The 27,937-nt window shown below is 38.2% G+C and overlaps 2 protein-coding genes across 2 annotated transcripts; one reads left to right on the top strand and one right to left on the bottom strand.

Annotated features, from left to right (window-relative positions):
* On the top strand, nucleotides 1-14,155 carry slc26a10 (solute carrier family 26 member 10). Its single transcript, XM_063015670.1, has 18 exons — nucleotides 1-259; nucleotides 831-941; nucleotides 2,549-2,706; nucleotides 3,247-3,411; nucleotides 3,901-4,053; nucleotides 4,348-4,430; nucleotides 4,683-4,830; nucleotides 4,935-5,048; nucleotides 5,142-5,219; nucleotides 5,440-5,535; nucleotides 5,622-5,728; nucleotides 6,657-6,726; nucleotides 8,892-9,071; nucleotides 9,330-9,384; nucleotides 9,473-9,561; nucleotides 10,229-10,283; nucleotides 11,985-12,091; nucleotides 12,168-14,155. The coding sequence occupies exons 1-18, from the start codon at nucleotides 1-3 to the stop codon at nucleotides 12,201-12,203; spliced, it is 2,064 nt and encodes a 687-aa protein (XP_062871740.1). The 3' UTR covers nucleotides 12,204-14,155.
* On the bottom strand, nucleotides 13,868-26,700 carry b4galnt1a (beta-1,4-N-acetyl-galactosaminyl transferase 1a). The gene is made up of 11 exons (XM_063016012.1): nucleotides 26,695-26,700; nucleotides 25,948-26,171; nucleotides 24,595-24,771; nucleotides 24,026-24,132; nucleotides 23,888-23,925; nucleotides 22,571-22,751; nucleotides 22,227-22,319; nucleotides 21,165-21,352; nucleotides 18,776-18,916; nucleotides 17,910-18,147; nucleotides 13,868-14,076 (listed from the first exon to the last, which is right to left on the bottom strand). The coding sequence occupies exons 1-11, from the start codon at nucleotides 26,698-26,700 to the stop codon at nucleotides 13,868-13,870; spliced, it is 1,602 nt and encodes a 533-aa protein (XP_062872082.1).
* Between the last annotated feature and the right edge of the window lie 1,237 nt (nucleotides 26,701-27,937).

Below are 27,937 nucleotides of genomic sequence, written 5' to 3' on the forward strand. Positions count from 1 at the left end.
ATGAGTGCGTCTGTAGCTGTCTACAGGAACATTTACACAGAGGACAGATTCAGACAGGTTTATGGTACTGAGGCCAAACCCCGCCAGCCCCTCCGGGAGAGGCTGAATGCACGCTGGCGCTGCTCGCAGGTCCACTGTCTTCACCTGCTCAAGGAGCGCATGCCCATTTTCAACTGGCTTCCAAAATACAGACTTAGGAAATGGATTCTTGGAGACACCGTTGCTGGGCTGACCGTTGGGATACTGCACATTCCTCAAGGTAGAGCTGAGTATTAACATTAATTACATAACTGGTACATACTTCAGTGATTCTGTTATAAGCTACACCTGCCATACAGATTAACTCAGTGAGTATACAATTACTGTAGCCTATCTGTGGCTTTGTACACTATTCTTACCTACATTTATCATTCAAAAGCAACCCCTATATTACCCCCATTGCCCAGATGTTATTTAGTTGGTGGGACAATTCTCATTCTCAGCACTGCAGTGTACATTAATAAAAGACTAGAGGAAGATTAAAACACATTGTGCATCAATAATAAAATATCTCTGCACTTAATGTTTTATTGAAATGCTTTAAAACAATCCTCAAAGAAAGATTGGTGCCAAGATTTCAAACAAAATTTCTTAAAGAAAGATTGGTGCCAAGGAAAGATTTGTGCCAGTTGGTGTGGCTGGAGTTCTGCTCATGCATTGGCAGTTCCAGGTGGTTCTGGGAGTTCCCTATGTTTAGTTTTTTCTTAGAAATGAGTTGTCGCAGACAGCCTATCATATTGTGACAAAAACTGTTCTAATGAACTTGATTTGCATTTTATTTTTGGTTTCAGGAATGGCCTTTGCTTTATTAACATCAGTGGCTCCAATCTATGGACTCTACACATCGTTCTTTCCTGTGGTGCTTTACATGCTGTTTGGGACAGGCCGCCATGTATCCACAGGTACACCCACTCTTCTTTGTTACTGTCATAGTACTCTGTAAAGTGCAGTTCTCTCAAAAGGATGATCATTTTTAAAATAGTTTAATAAAACATACTTATTTATTTTTTACTGAAAGGTTAGTCCTTATCTAAAAGCATGCGGTTTATCAGGTATGTTGTTTTTTAATAGGTATGAGTCTTTAACAGATTCAGTTTTTAGGTGAGCCACAATACATACACATCACTGTCCTACTGTAAACAAGCCTCATAGAAGATGCTTTATCTAACCACATTTAAGACTTTTAATGTGTCAAGAATGTAGAATTCAATCTAAATGTAACAATTTAAAAATGTGGGATTGTGCCCATTCTTGTGATGTCTTATAACCTTAATATACTAAAATAAGAAAATGGATAGTTTCTGAGCTACACACAACTTAAGTTTAAATCAAAGGACTATGACCAGTACATACAGCAACTCAGATGATTACTTTAACTTTTTGCCACGACCTCTTGATTTCTTAATAGTACTTAAGAGTGGCTACAGCTGGGCTACTTCTTTGTGCTTGTATAAATAATGCTAGCTGATTACACCCATTAAAACCCACAAAGTTAGCCAAAGAAAAAGAGAGTAGTTTATTCTTATGCTAAAAAAGAAACTTGGTTAGGATGTTCAGATTTAACCTTATCCAAGAATTACCAAAAAAACAAACCTGCCAAGATTCAGAGTTCTGAAGCATCGATAGACCTTTTCATAGTCATGAGAGTGTTACATCACCATGGGATTAGAAGCTGCAGTACAAAAACGAAGCCCCTGATTAAGTTGGTGCTTCTTTCTTGCCTGGCAGCCTCTAAACCCATAGTAATACTGTGAACAATATCAATCATTTAATCATTTTACCCAGTAATAATCTTGAATGACATTATAGACCATTTATCACCACAACACCATTTATAAATAGGATTTAACAGTTGTTGAATGTGTATGTGGAACTTAATATGCTGCTAATCAATCTGCTTGATCTGACTTTCTGTTCCTGGTCAGAGCCAGGTTCAAGTTTTTCAACTCACTGACCTGGTTTTTGGCAGACTTACAAATCAACATTAATTTAATTAGTTTGTACTTAAAATTGTTTGGAAAGGATTTAGAAGAACTAATTTTCTCATTACCCATACTTTAATACACTGCATGTCTAAAATTATGTGGATACTCCTCCTACTGATTGTATTATGGTGTTTCAGACAGTATATACAGTATAATTACTTTTATATACATAGGTTACATATTTGCTTCCAACTTTGGGGCAACAGTTTGGAACAGACCCTTCCTCGTTCCAGCATCACTGTGATGGAGATCTATAAAACCATGTTGAACAGTGTAGTGTAAAGAAATTGTCAACATCAGTGCCTGGGGTTTAAAAATGCACTTATAGCTGCAAGGTGGAGGGGAAATCCACACTAATGGCCACAATTTTAAAATAGATTGTCTAGTAAGATCATAATCAGGCATCTGCATATTGTTAGCAGTCAAGAGTAAACTTTCATTTAGCTGAACTGACAAGGATAATAAGACATTTTCCTTATGATAAGACATTATTTCTAATGCTGGCTGTATATCATTCTGCACAGGTACGTTTGCTGTAGTGAGCTTAATGACTGGCACTGTGGTGGAGCAGCTTGTGCCCACCCCTCCTGCCCTGAACTCCAGCAGCCCAGAGGCTTTGGAGCTGGAAGATCAGAGGATCAGTGTGGCTTCAGCAGTAGCTTTCCTTTCAGGAGTGATGATGGTAAAAAATCTGATAACAGAAACATTCTTATTATTGTTTCACACCACTGCAGCAAACTGTAGCAGCTCAGGTCAAAGACCATATAATACAGACACTGGACAGTAAAACCTATCTGACTTTTCTTTTTGAGAGATGGGAGAAGGGTTGTGGAGGGGTGTTTAAAATGTTATTGCTCCTTGGTGCTAATCTTTTAACTGCACTTACTGAACACTTTATTAGGTAAATAAAACAGCAAAGACCAACAGACACTATTGTACAGATGCAGCTATAAATAAGCCCAGAATCTATTTACATTAAGCTTCCGAGACTTAAAGCTGTGCATTTCTAATGTGTTTTTCGAATTTAACTATATTTTTAAAAAGCCATCAAAATATATCCTGTCACAGAAACACCCAGTGATATTTGCTTAAAAGCTTAAATCTGACACAGGTCTGAGAGTGGTTTGTGAACAGTATCCGTTACTGGCTGAATTATACTGTATGAGATTACTTCAGATTTTGCTTAATATTGATAAACTGTCAACTGTGTTTTTGTTTCCAGCTTTGCATGTTTGGTTTGCAGTTGGGCTTCCTCTCCACATACCTATCTGAACCCATTGTTAAAGCATTTACCAGTGCCGCTGCATTACATGTGACCGTCTCACAGCTGCAGAACATGCTGGGGTTACGACTTCCCCGCCACACAGGCACCTTCTCACTCTTCAAGGTTTGTGATTTTCTGTAACCTGGAGCATAACGTTACATGCAAGAACTATGGGGAGTTAAAATGTTGGATTAAAGTGTACAATAAGAGTATCATGTTTTGTAATCTTTTGTTGTTATTTATTTTATAAGGTTTAATCTGGTTGTTTCTTGAAAAGCAATCCATTAGTTCATATAGATTAAAAGTTTCAAAACCCTTACAATTTATCTGGCTAATAAATAAAAAGTAAATAAATCTTGGATATATGTAGATTGGCTATGGCCACCTACATAAAATATTCATATTGCATTATAATTGACTTTTAAAGTTCATATCAGAGTTTGGATAAAGAATCTTTTTTTTTTTTTTTAATATTGCACCTGACATTATAACACCACTAGAGAATCTAGTTCTTCCCGAACCTCCCGTAATGAAGCATGTGTGGTAAAAACTTGCCAGATAGAACCTGTAAATACAAAATGAGGTCACAAAATGTCTTGTTAAATGTTTCAGACACTCGCCTCAGTGATGGAGAACCTGCCTCACACGAACCTCGCCGAGCTTCTAATCTCACTGCTGTGCCTGGCCGTTCTCGTCCCCATTAAAGAAGTGAACACACGATTTCGGCAGCGTCTGCGCACCCCCATTCCTGTAGAGATTCTCACAGTAAGCCATCCTACTATTGATCAGAAAAACACTTGTATGCTGTAATTACAGTGCTACTTAATGTTATTGTGCTACGTTGCTTTGCAATATATCCAAAAAATAATCTGACACGACCTTAATAATTACATTAACACTATGATTGGGTTCAGTCATGTGTTCACTTGCTTCTGGTCATATATTGGCACTGGTCTATGATAACAATGTGTGTTTACCTATTATTTGGTGCTCCATTTAGTTTATTTCAGTGTTTTTGTTGTGGAGCTTATATTAAGGTTATATTTTTAATTATTTCAGGTTATAATCGCCACAGGAGTTACTTATGTCTCTTCACTGGACTCCACATATGACATCCAGATAGTGGGTCACATTCCAGCAGGGTAACAAATCATTTTATATAATTACATCAATCTCATTTTCTAAGTCATTAGCATTATTTCGTTTTTGTTGATTTCCTGGATGAGCCATTGAAACATTTTCAGCTGGCTGGTCAGTCTTTGGCCACTCTTTTCTCTATCTTTTCTCTATTCTCTATTTAACGGCTATTACTGTAGTTTAGTAATGTCCTTAAGTCTTAAAATTTGCTTTGTAATTTCTTCCAATATTCAGCGTAAAAGTTTTTTATGTTCTAGGTTTCCTCAGCCTCGGCTACCTGCTTTGCACATGGTGCCGGAGATTGCTGGTGATACAGTTGCCATCACATTTGTAGGCTACGCTGTATCTGTGTCATTAGCAATGATATACGCTGATAAACATGGCTACTCTATTCAGCCTAATCAGGTAACTTTAAAATTAAATCTACACAAATACAGTACAATGTAGAATTTAAAAATGAATAGTGCTTTTATTTTAAATATATTAATGTTATGTAATTTCTGATTCAGGAGCTGTTGGCACATGGCATCTCCAACACAGTGTCCTCTCTCTTCACCTGCTTTCCCAGTTCAGCTACACTGGCCACCACGAACATATTAGAGAGTGCTGGTGGTTATACACAGGTATCAGAACAAAGCCTGACAGCTGTTTTTTATTGATAAATGTGCTTTGTACATATTGTTTAAATGATTTGTTGATTGTTTCGTATGTGCTAGCTCTCAGGTTTGTTCACAAGTCTGGTGGTGCTGGTGGTGCTGCTTCTCATTGGCCCTCTGTTCTACTTCTTACCAAAGGTAAATAACAGTAAAATTTAAAAGCATGTGTACAGATCAGTGTGAGTATCATTACAGTAAATACAGTTTAGCTTAAGTTTGCATACACTTGTAATGGACAACAGCTAAAGTCAGTTATTCATCTGTATTGTTGTAAAAGTATTTTCACAAAATACACATTAAACCTATGAACAAACTAAATCTGTATTTTTTTCCTGTTCCTTTTTTGCTTTTAATACAGGCTGTGCTGGCATGTATAAATGTTACCAGTTTGAGACAAATGTTCCTGCAGTTTCAGGACCTTCCTGATCTATGGAGAGTTAGCAGGATTGACTTTGTAAGCCTGACACCATCAGTGCACCACCAATATAAACGGAAATGTCCAAAAATTCTATATGTAACATTTGTAAAATGTGTCAACAGGGGGTGTGGCTGGTGACGTGGCTTTCCGTTGTTGTGCTTAATGTGGATTTGGGTCTTGCCATCGGTGTGGTTTTCTCAATGATGACTGTCATTTGTCGCACACAGAGGTAATACGATGAATCACTTTACCTACATAACTGCACTGAATGGCTACATCACATAATTAAAATACATTTCTTAATAGTAAATTCATGTTTCCCTAATTAACCGTAGGTGTGGATGGGAGACTTTAGAGGGCCTTGTTAGATGTGCTCATTAGCCTAATGATGTTGAATTATACTAACTGCTTCATTCTAGTTAGTGTCCGTGGGTTTGGCATCTCCCAGAAACACTGAACCAAGAGTCCCTGAGAATTATAATGCAGGGCATTACAAACTCACACATTCATTTACAGCTAAGGGTCAACTTAGCCAGTCCATTGCATGTTTTCGAGAAACATGCAGACACTGAAACCCATGCAGGCACTGCTTCTTATAGACAGTGACTACAAACAAGGATTAAGTCTATTTCCCTACATCTTATGCTGGTGTGGGTTTCACATTTAAAACTTATTCTAGACTAAACCTAAAGCAAGAATCAAAACCAAAGACCTTCTTGCTGTGTGTAACTCAGGGCCCTCATAAGCATTGTTATAAATTGTGGTTTGTGTATATATTCTTATTTCATATTTACAAATACAATATGCATTATGTACAGCATGTAAAGAGGTTATTTGGACTGAAAGTATATCAAATAATAAGTGGGCAAAAGTGGGACTATAAACAAAAATCTTTACTAAACTCCAGAGACACATCCAGTACTAATCAGTTGCAACTGTGTTACATTTATTTATCAACGTTAAGGGAGCCAAACTATTCACATAGGTAAGCCGGGCCAGCTCAGTTTTGTTTTGATGATAAACTAGGACAGAAATAATTATAAACTGGTGAGGTTTCAGCATCAGTTGCTCAACAGATAAATTGTGTGAATGAAGTAGATGAATATTAAACAAGGACACTTAAATGTACAGACATTAACAAGAAACTGTTTTTGCAGAGCTGAATGTTCAGTGTTGGGCAGAGCTGCTAATACAGAGATCTACCGGCCCATCGACAACCACAATAAGGTACCTCAAGATCACCAGATCATGGCAGATACGTTTTTGCAAGCACATCACACTTATATCATACAATTCTAACATGGTTTACATACAGTAGATACTCCTGGTATATGTACTATAGTTCATTTAAAAATACTGACTGTAGCTCAACTGTTTCTCTGCACAATTTATAATTTGTATTTATATAGCACCTCTTATACCCAAGGTCACTTTACATATCAAAAGGTGAGGGGGAAAACATTCACGACAGGGGTGGAGAAAGGAAGTACTGAGAGAAAAGATGTTTTTGTAAAGAGGTTTTTAAAAGAGTTCTAAAAAAAGAAAATACAGAGCAAGTCAGTCACCTACATTCAACATTGTAGCTTATTTGAATTATAGCAGTATGGTGTAGCATAGACTCAGACTCAGACTCAGCTTTATTGTCATTCAAAACCATGTACATGATTAAAACGAAATGCAGTTACTCAGGTCTCGGTGTGTGTAAACATAATAAAATATAAAATATAAATAGCAAGAGATGGTAACAATAGTATGGTAAATGAACCCATGTTGGAACAATAGTCTCATTGTCAAGGTTCTAAACAGGCAAAAATATTCCAGTCCACAGTAGTCTCAAATAATAATGGTTTAAAAAGATTCACACAATTATCCCCTTATATAAAAACATTGTTTAGTATGACAGGTTGGTTAAAGGTAACAGTCACACACACAAAAACATATTTACTTTAAAAATGAGAATGTTTATTCATTTAAAAATAAAACAGTCAATCACTAAATGTGTATACTAAGGACAGAGATTTGAAATGAAGCTCTACAGAGCTAACCAAGCCTGGACGCGAACGAGCGAAGTGAACTGACTCGGTTCACGAGTCAAAAGAAACAAACAAAAAAATTAGATTAAGAGAAATTATGGGGCGAGAAAGCGAGGTGGAACTGTGACTAGAATCAGTATTTTAGCTTCTTGCAGCACTAACACCAAAATACGATCATAGACCCAGTGCTCCCCCTATCAACAAAGTAAAAAAAAGGAAAACGGAATTTGTCGGAGAGTCGGTTCAATGAACAACGTATATCAATAAACCGACTCTGGGAGTCGCTTAGAAATATCTCTGATCTCAAGTTTACTTATTAAAGTTTTAACAAAAACAACCCCCTAATCATGCGCCAGTAGTAACGCAAAATCTAACTTCTACCTTACCGGCTGCGTCTAACACAAGGCAACGTCGCAGCGTCGAGTTAATCACCGGGCTTGGCTTAAATAACGTCGGTCTCAGCTGTGGGTGATTAGCGCTGATGAGCGCGGCGGCTCTTGGAGCTTGTTGTCCTACTAGATCCGCTACTACTAGTCGTCCTGTGCACCCTCTACTGGTGGTGTGAGGTGTCGCAGGACTATTCATTACAGATTTGTTTATTCTTTCGAACCTTTATTTAACTGACAAAAGTACAAAGACAGCTGACCATCTTAATTATAAAGTGCTAAAGTATAAACAAACATTCATTTCTAATCAACACACTTTACCTTATTATTACCATGTTTACATTAATGCAGTGCTGAGAATAGTTCACCACATAATTAACATTTGCTCAGTGTGGGTCATATGTGGTTCCTTTTGAATGACAGATTGGGTACAGGGGGTGACAAAGTGTGCAGCGCTACAGTCAGTAATTGTACACTATGTAAATGTATAAGTTTATCTGTATAGTAGTATCTAATACGTTGCTGAATGTATAGAATGCTGTATAATACATGGTGTCCCTAAAGTCTGGACACATAGACAAAATGCATATTTTCAATAAATTCCAGTACATACACAACATTTTATTTAATTAGAATATTAATCAATATCATTTTCAATGTGTTTTCCACTATTTGTGATGCAATATGTATGTGTGTGTATTTTAATAAACATAGTGTTATAGTTAGTGATATTTCCTATGTGTCCAGACTTTAGGGACACCCTGTAGAAGCCACCCTAGTGGTCTAAATTTATCGTCTATTCGTTTTCCAGGCAAGTATATAAGACAAACAAGAAACAAACAAACTAAATGTCTAGCTCTATAGCAGTTTTAAATCCATTAAATAGCGTAGTTAAAAACAGAGGTCACAGGAACGTCAGTAATTGTTTGTTCTTAACAATGCTGTCACCAAAACCATCATCTCTGTACTACAGTGCTATGAAGTCCCTGGAGTTAAGATCCTGACCTATAATGGACCCATCTTCTATGGGAACCGCAGCTTCTTCAAGGCAGATGTGAACCAGCTGCTGGGTCTCACACCTGAACGTATCCGTAGCAGAGAGAAGGCCAGGAAAGCACTGGAGAAAAGGGAGAGAGACTCTATAAATACTGTGGTCAGTTAACAATTAGTGCACATTATTTACATGACCAATGGTGTAGTCAAGCCAACATGCATGTAAATCAAGTCTTTTTTGTATATGCAAATTATGCTGAGTTGAGTCAAAGTATACATTTAAATAGAAAATAAACTTCAACATTTTACCCATTAGATTTAATAGGGTAATGTTTACAATAAACATTTATTTCTGACTTAGAAGATCAAATCAATTCTTCTCTCTTACTTTTGTTGCTTTTTAAACTGTTTTTATTAGGAGAGAGGAGTTGCAAACGAGTCATTTTCCTCTGAGAATGAATTCTTTAAATCAGGTAGGTGATTCTCATTTACAAACTTAAATCTTTGTGATATAGTTTTGAAGAATGTATAATGTAGTGGTATTTCTCTGTATAATTGTAGAAATGGCAGAAAACGAGGTGCAGGCAGTACTTATCGATTGCAGCAGTGTTATATTTGTTGATGTTGCAGGAGCAAAACTATTCATACAGGTAAGCTGAGCCAGATTGGCTTGTTTTAATCACATAAAAAGTCTTTTTAAACTCAACATTTGTATTGCATTTCTTGTACGCCGGTATCTAGGGGTATTAATACAGTATATAATTGGATTGTGGGACACATTTTGCTGGTTCTTTACATTTTAGTTCTCTGTATATGTTGTATTAACACCTCAATCATTCTTCATGATTCTACGAGAACTGCGTAAACAGATCACAATATTTTTGAATCAGACCAAGAATAAATGGAAGCAAGTTTATAATGTAATATTATTGAGAATCTCCAAAATTTTCATTAAACATGAATCATGGTTTTTGCTGAAACATGTGGGAGGTAGGATCATAATTTGAGGTAAATGATGTATGTTCTGTTATTATACAGGACCATTTAATAGCAACTGGTATCAAGTATTATTATAGAATAAAATCTTATCTAAAAGCTTGGAAAAAGTCAAATTTGTCAAATGCTAAAACATACAGTATCTAACTTATAAAGGGGTTTATCCTAAACAAAAATAAATTGCATCAAGATTTTAACTGAGCTGTCACTTCTTAATAAGTTAACAAATAGAACCTGATTGTTTTATGTTACTCAGTTAAAGGTTTAAATAAGTTTGACTAACTCAAATTTTGCGATTATTTTTAATATCATGCTTTACAGATGTGTATTGAATGCCAGAAGATGGAAGTGAGGATATATCTGGCAAATTGCAATGGTAAGATTGTAGCGTAAGCAAATGTGGTTCATAATCATTTATAGTATGACCAAGGACAAGTAATAGCTACACTGTATCACAAAAGTGAGTACACCCCTCACATTTCTGCAAATATTTCATTATATCTTTTCATGGGACAACACTATAGACATGAAACTTGGATATAACTTAGAGTAGTCAGTGTACAGCTTGTATAGCAGTGTAGATTTACTGTCTTCTGAAAATAACTCAACACTCAGCCATTAATGTCTAAATAGCTGGCAACATAAGTGAGTACACCCCACAGTGAACATGTCCAAATTGTGCCCAAATGTGTCGTTGTCCCTCCCTGGTGTCATGTGTCAAGGTCCCAGGTGTAAATGGGGAGCAGGGCTGTTAAATTTGGTGTTTTGGGTACAATTCTCTCATACTGGCCACTGGATATTCAACATGGCACCTCATGGCAAAGAACTCTCTGAGGATGTGAGAAATAGAATTGTTGCTCTCCACAAAGATGGCCTGGGCTATAAGAAGATTGCTAACACCCTAAAACTGAGCTACAGCATGGTTGCCAAGGTCATACAGCGGTTTTCCAGGACAGGCTCCACTCGGAACAGGCTTCGCCAGGGTCGACCAAAGAAGTTGAGTCCACGTGTTCGGCGTCATATCCAGAGGTTGGCTTTAAAAAATAGACACGAGTGCTGCCAGCATTGCTGCAGAGGTTGAAGACGTGGGAGGTCAGCCTGTCAGTGCTCAGACCATACGCCGCACACTGCATCAACTCGGTCTGCATGGTCGTCATTCCAGAAGGAAGCTGACGCACAAGAAAGCCCGCAAACAGTTTGCTGAAGACAAGCAGTCCAAGAACATGGATTACTGGAATGCCCTGTGGTCTGACGAGACCAAGATAAACTTGTTTGGCTCAGATGGTGTCCAGCATGTGTGGCGCCGCCCTGGTGAGAAGTACCAAGACAACTGTATCTTGCCTACAGTCAAGCATGGTGGTGGTAGCATCATGGTCTTGGGCTGCATGAGTGTTGCTGGCACTGGGGAGCTGCAGTTCATTGAGGGAAACATGAATTCCAACATGTACTGTGACATTCTGAAACAGAGCATGATCCCCTCCCTTCGAAAACTGGGCCTCATGGCAGTTTTCCAACAGGATAACGACCCCAAACACAACCTCCAAGATGACAACTGCCTTGCTGAGGAAGCTGAAGGTAAAGGTGATGGACTAAACCCAATTGAGCACCTGTGGCGCATCCTCAAGTGGAAGGTGGAGGAGTTCAAGGTGTCTAACATCCACCAGCTCCGTGATGTCATCATGGAGGAGTGGAAGAGGATTCCAGTAGCAACCTGTGCAGCTCTGGTGAATTCCATGCCCAGGAGGGTTAAGGCAGTGCTGGATAATAATGGTGGTCACACAAAATATTGACACTTTGGGCACAATTTGGACATGTTCACTGTGGGGTGTACTCACTTATGTTGCCAGCCATTTAGACATTAATGGCTGTGTGTTGAGTTATTTTCAGAAGACTAAATCTACACTGCTATACAAGTTGTACACTGACTACTCTAAGTTATATCCAAGTTTTATTTCTATAGTGTTGTCCCATGAAAAGATATAATAAAATATTTGCAGAAATGTGAGGGGTGTACTCACTTTTGTGATACACTGTATGTATATTCACTGTAACAGAAGTGAATATGTTATTTCTATAGAAAGTGTGTTAAAGATCCTCACAGCCAGTGGCCTGATGAACTACATAAACCCACAGCACATCTTTGTCACAGTCCATGATGCCATAGTTCACATTCAACAACAGAAGGTACAGTGATATTACATTCTCTGGTTTTCTATACTGACCACAAACTGGACTGACTTTTGTGTTTGTTTGTTTACAGGAAAAGCCTTCGGAAAACACAATGATCTGGGTGTGAATGTCGACAGACATATCTTTCTAGATGTTGCAAACTTGATGTAAAAACTGACAAACACCTGCATGAATGTGAAGGCTGATTTACCAGGAACTTCATTATGCAGGATTAGGGGTTAAAATCAGTACATCATCATAAATATGCACTTCAGGACATTTCTAACTTAGTGAGTAAAATACTAACATACTGAAACAGATTATTTCATTGCTTAAAGTGTGTTTTATTAATCGGAATAATACACATTATGAGTGAAGAACAGATACTAATCTGTACTCTGTACGGTCAGAAGAGAAGTACACAGACAATGCAAAGTGATGGAGCAGTCAGCCAACATTAGCCACCAATTAGCATGTCGACATGTGACGTCTGGGGCATTATCTAACTAGTAGACGGGTAGGACAGAAAAGAACAAAAAGCCAAACATGCCAAAACTCTTTACTGGTGGATGAGGTAGACTGGGCTAATTAATTGTGCAAATAAAAGTTGTAAATAAAAAAAATGTAAGGTATTAAAATTTTATACTTTATAAAAAATTAATTGCCACTGTATGATTTTAGACCAAAAATGTATTACACATTGAAGACTTAAGCAGAAACAAGCAAGCAATTTATTTATAAACCCTTGGTTACTCAATAACCAGATTATCAATTTTACTGGATAGTATAAAGCAGTTCGCCATGACCTCCTGTGCTGACACACTACATAAAACACAAGTGACTAATCAATGTCCTATCAATGTCTATAAACTGTATAACAAATCACAACAGGGTCAAAACACTGCTGAAAGCAGAAATACACTCGACAGGGTGCCAGCCCAAGGCCATGAATTGAACCTGGGGCAGGGCAACATTGGAGAGACAAATTGTACCAGTAAAGGGGGATCCTGCCATTCCAAAACATTGCTGTCGACAGACATTCCAAACATTACGCATAGCTAGTGAGTGGAATATGTTTCTTTATAATTTTCAGTATACTGGTATATGTACAGATGGCAAATGCATTTACATCCTTGTGCAAGTCCACCAAAGATTTACAGTTAAACTTTAATTTACAATTTACCAATTGTAAAACTGCTCTGCTGTATTGATTTAGGTTTAAAAAAAATAAAACTGGGCAGGAAGGCAGTAACCTTTAATATTTAACATCTTTATTATAGAAACACATTTTCTTAATTTCCTTTCATTATTATAAAGACATACTTTTTTTATTCACGTTGTAGTACAATGTTAAGACACATGTACTGTGTACATACAATGATATACACAATAAAAGCATGTTTAATAAGCCTACCAAAACCAAAAATGGTTAAACACTTTCCTTCACCTAATAAAAACACATTTTAAATGTTCAAGATCTGTATAAAAACAGCTTATTTACAAAAGTTTGGCTTTATGTACAGTACTGACATTTTTCATCTTTTATTAATAAATTACAAAAAAATTAACACAAAACGTCCACAGATAATCAGGCACAGCATAAATCCTCCAGTGCATGTTTAGTCTGTTTGCAACTATCTTTGCAACTATGTCCACCCGTTATGTACCCGTTGTTTCAACTGAGCTAAAGAGCTGTTGAACTTTGCATGATTGAATGTCTTTAGAATATATAAACAAATTAACCCTGTACAGAATACAGCACCATGCTAAAACTGCACACAACCATATCAGTTAATTACCGGTTATACATTTAAGGCGGTTCTTGAAGTAATACAATGCATTCTGGATACTTGAGGTGTTGTGATGGCGGAATTTAGAATAGGCTTTGTCAGTTTCCGTCTCTCCCCATGGCAACAAGGCTTTGATTTTGGATGCATGGTTGATTATGACATCATCACAAGAACCCACGTGGAGAGAGCCGAGTCCATCAACAAAAAATTCTACAATGGGAAAAATATCACAAGAATTATATTAGAGCATTAAAAAAGTGAACCACTGTAAATAAAATCTAATTCTTTATTCTGAGCAGTGTCTTTTATCCTAAAGAGTAGGTTCAAAGTCCTAAAAACACTCAACACAAATCCAAATACACTGATTAGCCATAACATTAAAACCACCTCCCTGTTTCTACACTCACTGTCCATTTTATCAGCTCAACTTACCATATAGAAGCACTTTGTAGTTCTACAATTACTGACTGTAGTCCATCTGTTTCTCTGCATGCTTTGTTACCCCCCTTTCATGCTGTTCTTCAATGGTCAGGACCCCCACAGGACCACTACAGAGCAGGTATTATTTAGGTGGTGGATCATTCTCAGCACTGCAGTGACACTGACATGGTGGTGGTGTGTTAGTGTGTGTTGTGCTGGTATGAGTGGATCAGACACAGCAGCGCTGCTGGAGTTTTTAAACACCTCACTGTCACTGCTGGACTGAGAATAGTCCACCAACCAAAAACATCCAGTCAACAGCGCCCCATGGGCAGCGTCTTGTGCCCACTGATGAAGATCTAGAAGATGACCAACTCAAACAGCAGCAATAGATGAGCGACCGTCTCTGACTTTACATCTACAAGGTGGACCAACTAGGTAGGAGTGTCTAATAGAGTGGACAGTGAGTGGACACGGTATTTAAAAACTCCAGAAGCACTGCTGTGTCTGATCCACTCATACCAGCACAACACACACTAACACACCACCACCATGTCAGTGTCACTGCAGTGCTGAGAATGATCCACCACCTCAATAATACCTGCTCTGTGGTGGTCCTGTGGGGGTCCTGACTATTGAAGAACAGGGTGAAAGCAGGTTAAAAAAGTATCTACAGAAACAGATGGACTACAGTTAGTAATTGTACTGTAGAACTACAAAGTGCTTCTATATGGTAAGTGAAGCTGATAAAATGGACAGTGAGTGTAGAAACAAGGAGGTGGTTTTAAAGTTATGGCTGATCAGTGTATATCACACTGCATTAGTAATTTGAGTTATACGTGTTTTTTATGTTTGATTGAGTGTGGTTGGTTAAGAGATTTAGCCAGTGTAATGTAGTAAGTTCTGTTCTTGATTTCCAATCAAGTAAAATATTTTATTTGGTTAGCTAAAGCCAGAAGGACAGATTTAAATGATCTGGTTTCTTACAGAGAGAGAATAGTATTAAGACAGTGTTTTGCATGTGTGTAAATAAGTTATGATACTGAAGCAAAGTAAAACAAAGTAAAAATGAGAAGAGAAAAAAGAATAAAAGAATTGCATTAGCTTATTAGCCAGCATGATGTATGGGTGGATATAGTGTTTACATCATTAATATTTCTTTTTTCGCATTAAAGCTTTCCAGTTGCTCCCCAGTTGAAAACGTATTTCTCAATTTTCAATTCATACTGCAATCCAGTCCAACAGGAATATTTACCACAAGAATTTTTCCCTAGCGTTAAAGCGCTAACATGTTTAATTACAAATTTGGTCCCGAAACGTCACTTCCCCCAAGGTCTGCTCCATCATTCAGCCTCAGTGCAGATTTCAATTGTAGATAAACATATTACAGTGCAAAGTAAAAAAAAAATTATTTTAAAACCAGACTAAAATTGAACACTTTCGGCATTTAGCAGACGCTTTTAACCAAAGCGACTTATTGTATACAGTCTAAGCAATTGAGGGTTAAGGGCCTTGCTCAAGGGTCCAACAGTGGCAACCTGACCTAGTTCACACTACACGACTTTTGCCCTGATTTTCGCTCGGCGACTGGTCTGCGCTAGATTTACCGGTTCGGGAGCAACTCGGCGTTTGCTCGGCGATCGAAACTCGGCTCTCGATCGCTATGTGTGAACTACTCAACAACTCAGTCAGATATCTCAATCTGAGTTGCACAACTGGCAATGAGTGCTAAGTCGAACAGCCAATGAGAACGCAAGATGCGGTGCGAGGAGAACCGCAGGGGAGGAGTGTGGCTGTACAGGGGCTTAATACAGTTTATATCATAATACACAGGCGCACACACACACACAAGCTTTACAGTAATTCTGACCTGATCGTTCTCTACAAAACACTAACGTTGCATTGCAAAAATATTTATTAACCTCCAACTCACTATAGAGCAATCCAAGCAAAATCCACTAAGATTCATTTATTTTTTCTCTTTGTTTTTACGTGCACAAACTTTGATCGCTCGCTACTTGCTGACGTGCATTTTTGGACGTGGTATCATTAAACCTTTCGTCACTTCTCGCGTTTGTTTTCGCGACAAAGAGAAGCTCGCCTGCGATTCCAGTTGGTGATAGATGGTGTAGTGTGAAACCCCCTATCACCGATCAGTCGTGTAGTGTGAAAGCCACACAGACTGAAAGACTCCCGAGTGCAAAAGATTCAGTCATGTGTGAACTGTACAGCGACCCGGCAAATCAGAAAGTCGTGTAGTGTGAACTTGGCATTGGTGTAACAGTCTGTGGTGACTGCTGCCTGTTGTCTGTTTCAACAGATGGCAGATATGGACTGCAGACAGGCCAGTCAAGCACAAACACTCTCTGTCTACAAAGCCACATTATTGCAGCTTGTATACAGTGAGGCCTGGAATTTTCTTGCAAAAATAATCATGAACGTCCCTGAAAAAGTGGTTGCCTCAAGAGCAGTATGTCACTCCAAAATCCTCCATGTGAATGGTACCATTATATACATGCAATCGCACCTTTCACTGACATGGACTTACAGATTTTTGTTTATTCCTGATAAATTCCACAAGGGTGTAGTGCTGCGCTGTCTGAATGTCCCCATTAGCTAGTCCTTATCCTAATACCCAGACATTGGCCTTGTGGAGTACATCACAAGTGTTTTCTCCAGTGCTTACAGCTTGATTTGGTAAAATGTTAGTATGTAACACTGTGTCTATTAAAAGGTCCAAACAGACATTCAAAGATTCCACGTTGCATGCAGACTTTATAAGATAAGTTATAAATAAGTTAATTATTTACTTTATTAGCATATCAACGTCATGTTTTACACACTTTGGTTACATTCGTGGCATGACAGGTAGTTTACTGGTTACACAAGATTCATCAAGTTTTTAATGTCAAACACAGTCATGGACAATTTTGTATCTCCAATTCACCTCACTTGCACGTCTTTGTACTGTACACGGACAATGTGATGACACTGGGGTAATTTAAAATGAAATCAATTGGTCTTCATGTAAGTAACTTTCTAACTAAACTAAATTTCATGGCTGTATACCTATTTTAAGCCACTGATCTTAAAATGCACTTTACCGAAATATAACTCTTTATAAGCCTTTATGACCAGAGTTGACAGATGTTTAGATATTAAAACTACACCAGATACTTTAGGGACAAATTATTTTATTAAAAAAAAACCAAGGCTATGAACAGTGCTGGCAGTGAGGTGTTCAGTAATGTACCCAAAAACTCACAGTTGCAGGGGCACCTTATAATTGCTGACCCTGCGTTCTGACCCCGGCTTTCAAACAAGCTAGGATATACAGAATTTTTTGTTTCATTGTACTGTACATGAATATATGTACAGATGGCAAATAAAGAAATTTTTTTCTGAAGTCTAGAAGTGATTTACTGGTCGCATCTCAAACTCTATCCTGAATGCTACATAGTGTATAACTACACCATTCCCAGTGCATGAATTACACATTGTATTGAGACACAGCTAGCTGATGTTGCTTCAAGCTCTGCCTCATGATGCAATGATGTACTTTTCAAACCTAGAACAGACATTGTATAAATAAAAAAAGACAAATCTTAAGCCAAACTGCTTACCAAGGTGTGCCACTCGTGCCAGGCGAGGGTCAAAGCCCACTTGTCGCACCTTATCAGTACGAGCCATGAAGAAGTTGATAACAGCATCTGTGACCACACAATTAGGAAATCCTTCGAGGACATGGTAGAAGCCTTTCCTGTAGTGTAAACAGTCCCCATTTTCTCCACCTTCTTCAGTTGAGAGTGTATGTCGAAAGGTGGCAGTATATCCTGTTGCCTCCCTTACTGCGCCCCCTACCTGTTACACACATACCAAACAGCCAGTTACAGTCCAATACAAGTAAAAATCATGAAACAGCAGGTTTTAATCTACAGAACAGAAGTACAGAATCTGCAGTACAGACTGATGCACAGTAATCTGTTTAATGCAGTAAAAATGATTTGTTCTTAATAAGTAAGACTGGCAGCCGGCTGTTGTACACCATAAGTCACGATGCATGATCATGGTAGATCCACCAACTGTATTTTTATTTTTAATGAAAATAAATATATATAAAGACTACCTGTTTATTTTTTTAATCAATTATTTTACCATTATCATAAGCAGTGAAACAAAAGTACGAACAAATTTTACGACATCATTTCATCTTCACTGTAGCAGAATGTAACCATTTCATGGCCACAACAGTTTATCAGATGGTTGCTAGTTCAAGACTATAGTTGAAAAATACTGGGTCATAGTTAGGTGTACCAGCACATTTACTTTGCTGCATCGAGAGAGTTGCAGCCACTGTGCTCTTGTGGAATGCAAATACACATGAAGTCTGGTGCCAGTTGTGAAGTCTCAGCCAGTCCATGCAAAGTAACATCAGCATGCGTCATGCATCATGTGAAAAGGGCGAGTCGAAAATTTGTGTTTCTCTTACCAGGTCTAAAGTGGTGCTTTCTAAAACCTCCACCATCTTCTCCAATTTTGTATTGGAGGTGAAGATAAAGTCATCATCCACCCACAGCACATACTTGGTGGTCACCTGAGATATGGCAAGATTACGGCCAGCAAACCAACCCTGCAAAAGTGTACATACATCAAAGTAGAGATATTACATTAACAATGAAAGTTAAACTGGTCAGTCAGTATTTTGTTGTTCAAAGGTATGGCACACGATGGTAGAGTTCACTTTAACTGTTTAGTCAGGACTTTAATGCTGGGGTCATACGGTGAGTCACATATACAAAACTAACTAACGCAAACTGGGTGCTGCATTCAGATTGGCTGAGCTGAATATCACTCACATATCGACCTGGCAATTGCAGCCAATGAAGGGGGGCAGTGCGGTGGGGGGTCGAGTTCATGTCGTGGAGGGCCCCCCTTCGCCATGGGCCCCAGTGCACCTGCCCCCCCGGTAGTTATGTCGCAGTCAAAGGAATTTCAGTAGTGCCAAATCCTAATAAATTCTAGAAAATGTTAAATATAAGCACTTTTATGGTAATCTCAGACTTTTGGCCTCCTTTTTTCCAAAAGAGTGGTGGATAAAAATTCAAAGGCAGCAAAACGTAAAAACACATTTAAAGGATATTAAATAAGGGGAAAGTACATTAATAATATTCTAAAGGCCTGTTCACATTAAATTCTGAGTAAAACCTGAACATTTTGTATCTGTCTTTAATGTACAACCATTATACCACCATCAGACCTGTAATCTGTAGCTTTTGATACAGCAAGGAAGTGTGGTGAGACTATGCAGCACTTAATACTGTAAAAACAAACAGTGCATTTGATCTTACTTATTTGGCAAACACTTTCTGAACTGTTCTTCAGAATGAGGCAGAGCACAAACCATGCCAGAACTAAACATCTACTAATGGCTTTAGAGCAAAGCATTCACTCACAACCTGAAATACTCTGCAGTAACTACAGTCTGGTTTTTACTGGCCAGCTAACTGAAATTGAGGTCAGGTGATAGCAAATGTCGTAAGTTAGAGTTTAATATCAGTATACGAAAATGTGTTGGTGGAGTTCAGTATGGGATGAGACTGCCTACATCAAGTGCTCCACACTTGGGCAAAACCTCAGTCACACAAATCCCACTTTCCCACCAGAATTTTTTATATGAAATAACATCCACCTCGTCCACCTGATGTTCGCTGACCAGCTCATTATGCGTGAGGTTAAAAGGTGGACGTGCACCAACAATTTGTCCTCTTTTGAACTCTGGTATGTCACCCATAATGTTGTGTGCATTGCAATATTTTGAGCAAAACTGTACTCTTACCCTGCTAATTGAACCTTCACACTCTGCTCTTACTGGTGCAATGTGCAATTAATGAAGATTGGCCACCAGACTGGTCCAATTTAGCCATGAAACCTCCCACACTAAAATGACAGGTGTTTCAGTTTCATTGTCCAACCCCTGTATTATATATATATATATATATGTATTATATCTGTCAGAACATATTAACTAAGAAAATCAAATAAAAAATTTAAATAATAAAAAATAATCTTTGACAACTAGATGGTGTCTAAAAATATAAGAAAACTAAATAGTATAAATAGTATAAATAATTGGTGTTTCACACAAAACTGCCAGCCCATAACACCTCCACATTAACAACATCCACCACTTGATTTATTAAATTAGAATTAGGGTTGCATTTACATTAAGGCCTTCATTTATACTGATCAAACAAAGATAAGCTGGCCATTATTTGTGTTTTAAGATTAAGGTTTGCAAAGTGACACCAGTCAAACCTGTTAGAGCAGTGGATACGCTTATTAACATCAGTACATTTCTCCTGTGCTCAGGATGAACCATTTTTATTTAGTTCAAATCAATCTTTGCCTATATGTTCCTTACAGGTCCTCATAACGTATATAGAAATGCTTTATGTTTACCTGCTGGCCATAATAGCAGCCTGCTTACTAACTGCTAATATTTTTTGACTGCATTTGTCAAAACTGGGCATATAGTCAGGAGTTTTATCATGTATCATCTTGTATCATGTAGCTCATCATGTAACTCAAGCCAAATTTGGAAAACCACAGCCACAATAAACAGGAACAGCCCAATTTGCATGGCAGTGTAAGAAATACTGCATCAAACTGCACTTCCCATTATGTTATCAGTATTAAACAGACCATGTACTTCATAATTTAAAAACCAGCCTTTTTTATAAGTGCCATGTGACCAGGCTGGCTAGATAACTGCTAAAGTTAATGCAAATATTATTAACTATTTAAATATTATTGCCATCCAAGAGAAGTAAACATTTAAAATCATGTTTTTGTATCCAGCAATCCAGTAATACATGTACCTTTCCAAAAGGCATGATGTAGTGCTCTATATAAGGGCCGGTTACAGGCTTCGGGTGCTCGCTGTCATCAGCAATGATTATAGTGATGGTCGGGTAGAACTGACGGATGCTGTCAATCAGGTCCTGAAGCTTGTCGTAACGCAGAAATGTTTTTGCAGCAATGGTGACAAGTGCACTTATGTTGTATTCTAGAAACGGAAAAACACAGAAATGACTCAGTCAGGGAAATTTGGAATCACGTTGACGGTACAAAAAAGTACACAGGAAGGACTGAGCAAATGTCCCTGCCAGATTTTTTGGTATCAGGTGTAGTGAGAGCTTATAATTAGTTAATAAAGGCCAGTATTTACCATCATGTAGATTTAAATATACCTGAATGCACTTGTTTTAAAAAAAGTAAATAAACATTTAAATAAGGCAGTATCCTCATACAATCACATTTGTATGGGGTGAAAAGCTCCTGAAAAGCAGTGCCTAATTGTGATCAGGATTATCAGATCCAATTTCCAGAAAACTGGACTTCAATGCACCAGCCCTCTCTTTTTAATCCAGTGCATCTGTATTCAAACTTTAAACTATTATAAAACAATGCCTTTAATGCTTGCCTTAGTTTTAAAAACCTAATTGGTGAACTGCTAAAACTAAAGTCTTCAGCATGTGATCAATGACTGATGAAGGAAACACAGGGGCGGCACGGTGGCTAAGTGGATAGCACTGTTGCCTCACAGCAAGAAGGTCCTGGGTTCGATCCCCAGGTGGAGCGGTCAAGGTCCTTTCTGTGTGGAGTTTGCATGTTCTCCCCGTGTCCGCTTGGGTTTCCTCCGGGTGCTCCGGTTTCCTCCCACAGTCCAAAGACATTCAGTTGAGGTGAATTGGAGACACTAATTTGTCCAGGACTGTGTTCGATATAACCTTGTGAACTGATGAACCTTGTGTAATGGGTAACTACCGTTCCTGTCATAAATGTAACCAAAGTGTAAAACATGACGTTAAAATCCTAATAAACAAACAAACAAGGAAACAGTTTCATCTTTATGGAAACAATGGTTGAGGTACTTTTACCTTTTTTAGAACCCGGATCGTAGAGCTTAGGAGGTATTGCATGGCGGATTTTAATGGTAAATGCAGCCAGGAAACCTTCAGTTCCAAACTGAACTGTAATAAAAAGCACAGACAAACATTAATAAGACTTTATTAGCATTATAAGACACTGAAACATAGAGTGAAGTAGGCACCCACAAACTCAAGAGATAGAATTGCCAGGTGGAATCATAATTTGCTATAATTCGTTGTTTTTAGGCAACAGGAGGTGCAACCATGTGTTATAAATAAAATGGAAAGTTTGGTTAAAATGTTTGGTCTGGGAAGCTTAACACTGAGTTAAATAGCCATCATGATCAGCTTACCAACATCTACAGTATTGGGATGAAAAATTGTATTAGTGTAGGTGATGAACTGCAGTTGTCTGTTGAGTGCAGAAAGCTGTGAACTGGAGATGTTCATGTGCATCTCTCCTTCACCACTGATTTGGACCCCGTCCACCAAAGCTGCTACATCAAAGGTTCCCATAGTTGCAGTTAAACTGACCTAGACACAAACAGAAAGACATGTGAGCCATGCATATCAGACAATAATGTAGTGGTTCTATGAGTAACTAAGTAACACAAACAAACAAAACAAAAAAACAGATGATGTTAAAGGGCAAAAATATAAAACCAAGTAGGCTACATTTATACACTAGAAAACTTTGGAGGGTTTTCATAACTACCTGCAGTCTTTAAACAGTGATGTTTTGTATGTTTACTTCACTGGAAGCAAATAATTTTAATAGAATGATCCTACTGTTTTATTTATGAAACTTTAATCAGATTTTACATGGTGGTTTAAATCTAATATGGCTTAGCGGTGCCACTGGCTTGGCTGGAAGGGAAGGGGGGCTATTATCAGTTACTTTCCACTAGTGCATATAAATAAATGTACCTTTAGTTCATATTACTACAGCTGCTGAGGATCCCCAATTTCTTGCAGTTGTGGAGGTATATTGCTGCTCATGCCTCCTCCGACCCATGCGCAGCCCTAAGCGGAACCCATGTACTGCACAGGCGCCTCTATCCACCAATCAGGGTCCTTACACAGCGTTTTGAAGACGCCGCCCACATATTCCGGTCAACCCTTGCTGCAGGCACTGCCAATTATGACCGCTAGATGTCACCCAGCCGACCGGTGGTAACGCCGAGTTTCGAACCGAGGAGTTCAGAATCTCGGCGCTGGTGTGCTAGTGGAATATCCCGCTGCACCACCTGGGTGCCTGTCCTAATAGTTTAAATCCTAGTAGTTTGCAAAAAAGGAAACGCAAAATATATTTTGTAAATTATTTAAAAAAATAAACATGGAACACCAACTAGCCATTTGTAAAATAGTAACTAGGCAACAAATCTATTATTCATTTAACTACATAACCAGATTTAATTGATTGGTCTAAGACGAGATGAGACACACCGAGGCTTGATTAAGGCCAGCCCTGTTAAACCTCAACACCAGTTTGAGGAAGAATGAGTTGAAAGAGGAACTTTTAGGAAGACTTGGGTTCTGTCAAATCGTTTTAAACTAGTAACTTCATTTGAGCATTCAGTCACGGTAGAAGCACAATTGCAGAAATCACTGTATTGTAATTCATTAACCTAACCAAATGTAGCAGGATGTAATAAAAACGTTGTACTTACTGAATAAACACTCTGGGATTTGTAGTTTAGACCCAAACCTTAAAAGGAGACAATTTAAACTAAAACTTAATATAACAGCTGGGACAGAGGTACTGTTCATACAGGTTCATTTCTGTCATCTATTTACAGGCTTCTTACCATGAATTAAAGTGGACTTCCTAGGTCGAACCTCAACACCCTGGGTGGGGTACTGAAGAGGGCTGTTGGCCTGAGCAACAATAAGAAGGTCTGCAGCTGTATTAGTCCTTCAAGATCAAAAAGCCAACAGGTAGCCAAGTATGTTAAACAACACACTAGTGTACACATGGAACCGAATGAACATGAAATAAAGAAGTGGAGGCCTAAACCAAATTGCTGATTAAACTGTTAATGTTGTACAGACTGCTGTTTTCATCAGTAAAGTATCACTGACTCCTGTTAATGCTGGCAGTTTGTACAGACACCTTATTATGCTGGTGAAATACACCAGTAAGACACATGTTTATACTGGTAGCATAGAACTATCACCTGTTTATGCTTGTTACATAATACTTAGACATGTCTCAGCTAAAAACTAGGCAACATTTAGCCTAAAACTCTTAAATACTCAATTTTAAAATAACTTTAGATGTTTTAAAGTAAATGCAGCAGTTTTAACTAACTAGTATCTAAATAAGTTTTAAATTGTTTCATTTCTTTCATATAATTTTTGTTGTTTGGAGCTTCACCTTTTGCGGAAGTTGAGGTACTCCTTCTGCCTGCGCTGGTTTATGTTATCCAGATCTGAGGCTCTGAATGCGGTGTGCAGGTCCGCAGCCCAAACCTGAGAAAACAGCAGGTCACCGAAGGGCACTTTAATGCGCCATTTATCTCCTTCACAAACACATCCATTTCTGGCAACGGCGCTGTGTAAAATTAAAGAGTAAATTAAAGCTTTAATGCTGGTAAAAGACAAAACAACAAACATTCAATCTGTCTTATAAAAAATAATGAAGACCTTTAAAGATTTGTTGAGATCAGCTAGAATAAACAGAGCATGTATGTACTATATGGCCAAAAGTATGTGAACACCTGACCATAAGCTTGCTGGAAATTTTAATCCAAAGCCACGAGCATTTGTGATAAGCAGGCAACTGGCAGGCAATGTGTGCAGGCAACTGGAGTTCCTTCACACCAAACTTGTTTAACCACGTTTTTACAGACCTCACTTTGCACACAGTCACAGTCATGCTGAAGCAAAAAGAAAATGACATTCCCCACTGTCACATACTTTTGGCCATATAATCTAGTTTAACACCCAACAAAACCCATATTAGCCTTAAAATTATTTGGCCCTTGGTTACTCAGTAAACCAGTTTACCGAATTTAATGAGTAAACTAATTAAACACAGACTGCATTATAGCCAGTGAATAATATTAAGGTCAAGCTGTCACTTTAAAGTTTCTACAGAAACACTATACCAGAGTGTCAGAAGGGTTAAAAATAGCTTACGAAGCCATTTTAAGGCTCTATGACTTAACCAAACTACTATGAGAGCCATGAAGTGAAAGAAATTTGACACAGTAGTGAAATCATTAAACAGGAGTGTCTATTTAAAAGGACATAGGAGTTTGAAGGATCTTAATATATCATGTATTTAAGTGCTTCTAGTTTCCTTGCTCTCTATTATCTTATCATATTAAGTTCTAAGAGAAGATCATGATATTAAACTACAGAGCGGTCAAACATAGAACAATAATTATGTCAATTTACTACTAAATGACATTTCTTCTTTTAAATAGACATTTGTGTCAGAAATAATAAAGCCTATGGACGACATTTATTAAATCCCAAGAAAAATTATGTTGTTTAAACTTTTTTTGTAGGGTTCTATAGCTTTTTCATTCAAGTGTTGTTTAATTATTTGTAAATAGAAATTATTTTTGCTTATTGATTCATTCTCTTTATTTCCATTTATAAGTACAAGGCCAAAAGACTAGATCTATGCACTGGCAGTAAAAAACACTTGAATACTGCATTTCAAACACTCGTTTGCCCTCACTGTATTCCCATAGTGCCACAACAGTCTGATAATACTCACTTTGCTAGAGAGGGTTTAAGGTGGTAGGGAATACTGCTGTAATTCTTCAACTGATTAAGATTACTCTCCAGCAGCATCTGTATGGTGGACTCAGCTTGTTTCTGAATGCTGACCAAGCTGACCAAAGTTGGTGTTTGTGATGTCCAGTGAAGAACAGCAACAGCAAATGATATCAGTATTACACAACACACAAGAATCTTCCTTTTCAGAACACGCATGATGAGCTGGGGAGCACAGAGACGGAAAGCAAATGGGTCCCAGTTATGGCATTGATTGTAGCAGAATTATACCAGTGATAACACATACACTCTGTGTATAAGGACACCTGAACATAGAGCTTGTTAGACGTCTCATTTTAAAGCTAGTGAAGCTTGCATTTCTATATTTATTCCTACAAATGAATTCATTCCAAGTCTGGATTATGTCAGAAACAGTGGACAAAATTATTAATATGTAGAAATATTTCACCTATAATATAGAAATGCAGGCTGCACCTTGCCCACCAAGCTGTGTTGTAAGTTGCGGAATGAGAACCCTCATTTACAGCTATTCCTCCTTAAATGTAAATACATAAGTACTGTGCTGTATCATTTAACAAGGTAACATAATATAAAGTGTGGCAGCATTACGCATGAGGCAGTGTGGGTGCCACACAGGACTGGGTTGGACTGTAAGGAGCTCTTATTTATGCACATGTACTCAGTTTTACTCCTGCTAACTTTAATTTCCCTTCTATCCACTGCATACCTTCATCTCTTCAGGCTCTCCTCAACCTGTACCTTAATCTTGCTACAAATCGCAATGGAGAATCCAGCCTAACCTGTTCATCAGCCTGTCCATAACCACTGCAAACAGGAAAGGGTTCAGAGCTGGTCCTTAATACAGTAGCACTTCCACTTTAAACCTATCTGCCATTTTTACTGCACAGCTCACTGCCATCACACTGTCCTAATAAATATCCCTCACATACTTCTCTGCCACTCCCGATTTTTCCACAGCTCCTCTCTCGGCACACAATCAAGTTCTCTCTAGATCCACAAACATACAGTGCAGCTTCTTCTGGCCTTCCCTACACTTTTGCTTCACCACCTTAAAAGCAAACATCACATCTGTGGTGCACTTTGCTGAAATGAAACTATATTGCTGCCGACAAATCTTTACTTCCTTTCTCACCCTAGCTTCCAACACTCTTCATGCTGTGGCTGATCAACTTTTTGCCTCTGTAGCTCCTGCAGCTCTGTACATCGCCCTTATAAATCCAAGATTTTGTTAAACAATCTAGTCAAAAACTCCACTGCCATCTCTCGTAAACCCTATATCTATGCCAACTGCCTTTCCACTCTTTATTCTTTTAATAGCTGCCCTTTTTGCTAATCTGAGGCACTCCCTGGTCCCTTTTAGTGTAGTGTACGGCTATTTCTCCACAGAACCCAGACAGAACTTGTTTTCAAGATCACATCAGTCAAGCTCCTAAAACAAACAGCCTAACCTTGAAAAGGGTGTACTTCACACACGTCTTTACATTAAGAGCTACTTATATAATGTCTATCTGTTCACCAGTTACAGTCCGGTGAGTGTTGCCCCACTACCCGCCAATGTTACAATATTATAATGTTATAATGTTATAACATGGTGTAGTATTTAAGTTTATATTGTTAGAATTTTAAAATCCTGTTAGCATTCTGGGACAGATTTCAACCGTTGCTGTGTGTTCTTAATAACGCACCTAATATCTGCAGGCCATACTGTGTGCATGATGTTCGAAGACATTAGCATAAGAAAGCAGAAGATGGAACTGCACAAACAAGATAAAAAGCTGATCAGGGTCAAGTAGGGGGTTATGGTGGTCAGAAGTCGGCCTGGGTGTTAAACAACAATCTAAACAAAGCATGCAGAGTAGGAAGTGTATGCAGAGCTAAACCTTGGTTAGAGTAAACTAGTTTGAACTGGTTCTGCAGAACCTAAAGAGACGAAGATTTTAAGTTGGGGC

Source organism: Trichomycterus rosablanca, chromosome 19 (genome assembly GCF_030014385.1).
Source record: "Trichomycterus rosablanca isolate fTriRos1 chromosome 19, fTriRos1.hap1, whole genome shotgun sequence".
Classification (NCBI taxonomy): domain Eukaryota; kingdom Metazoa; phylum Chordata; class Actinopteri; order Siluriformes; family Trichomycteridae; genus Trichomycterus; species Trichomycterus rosablanca.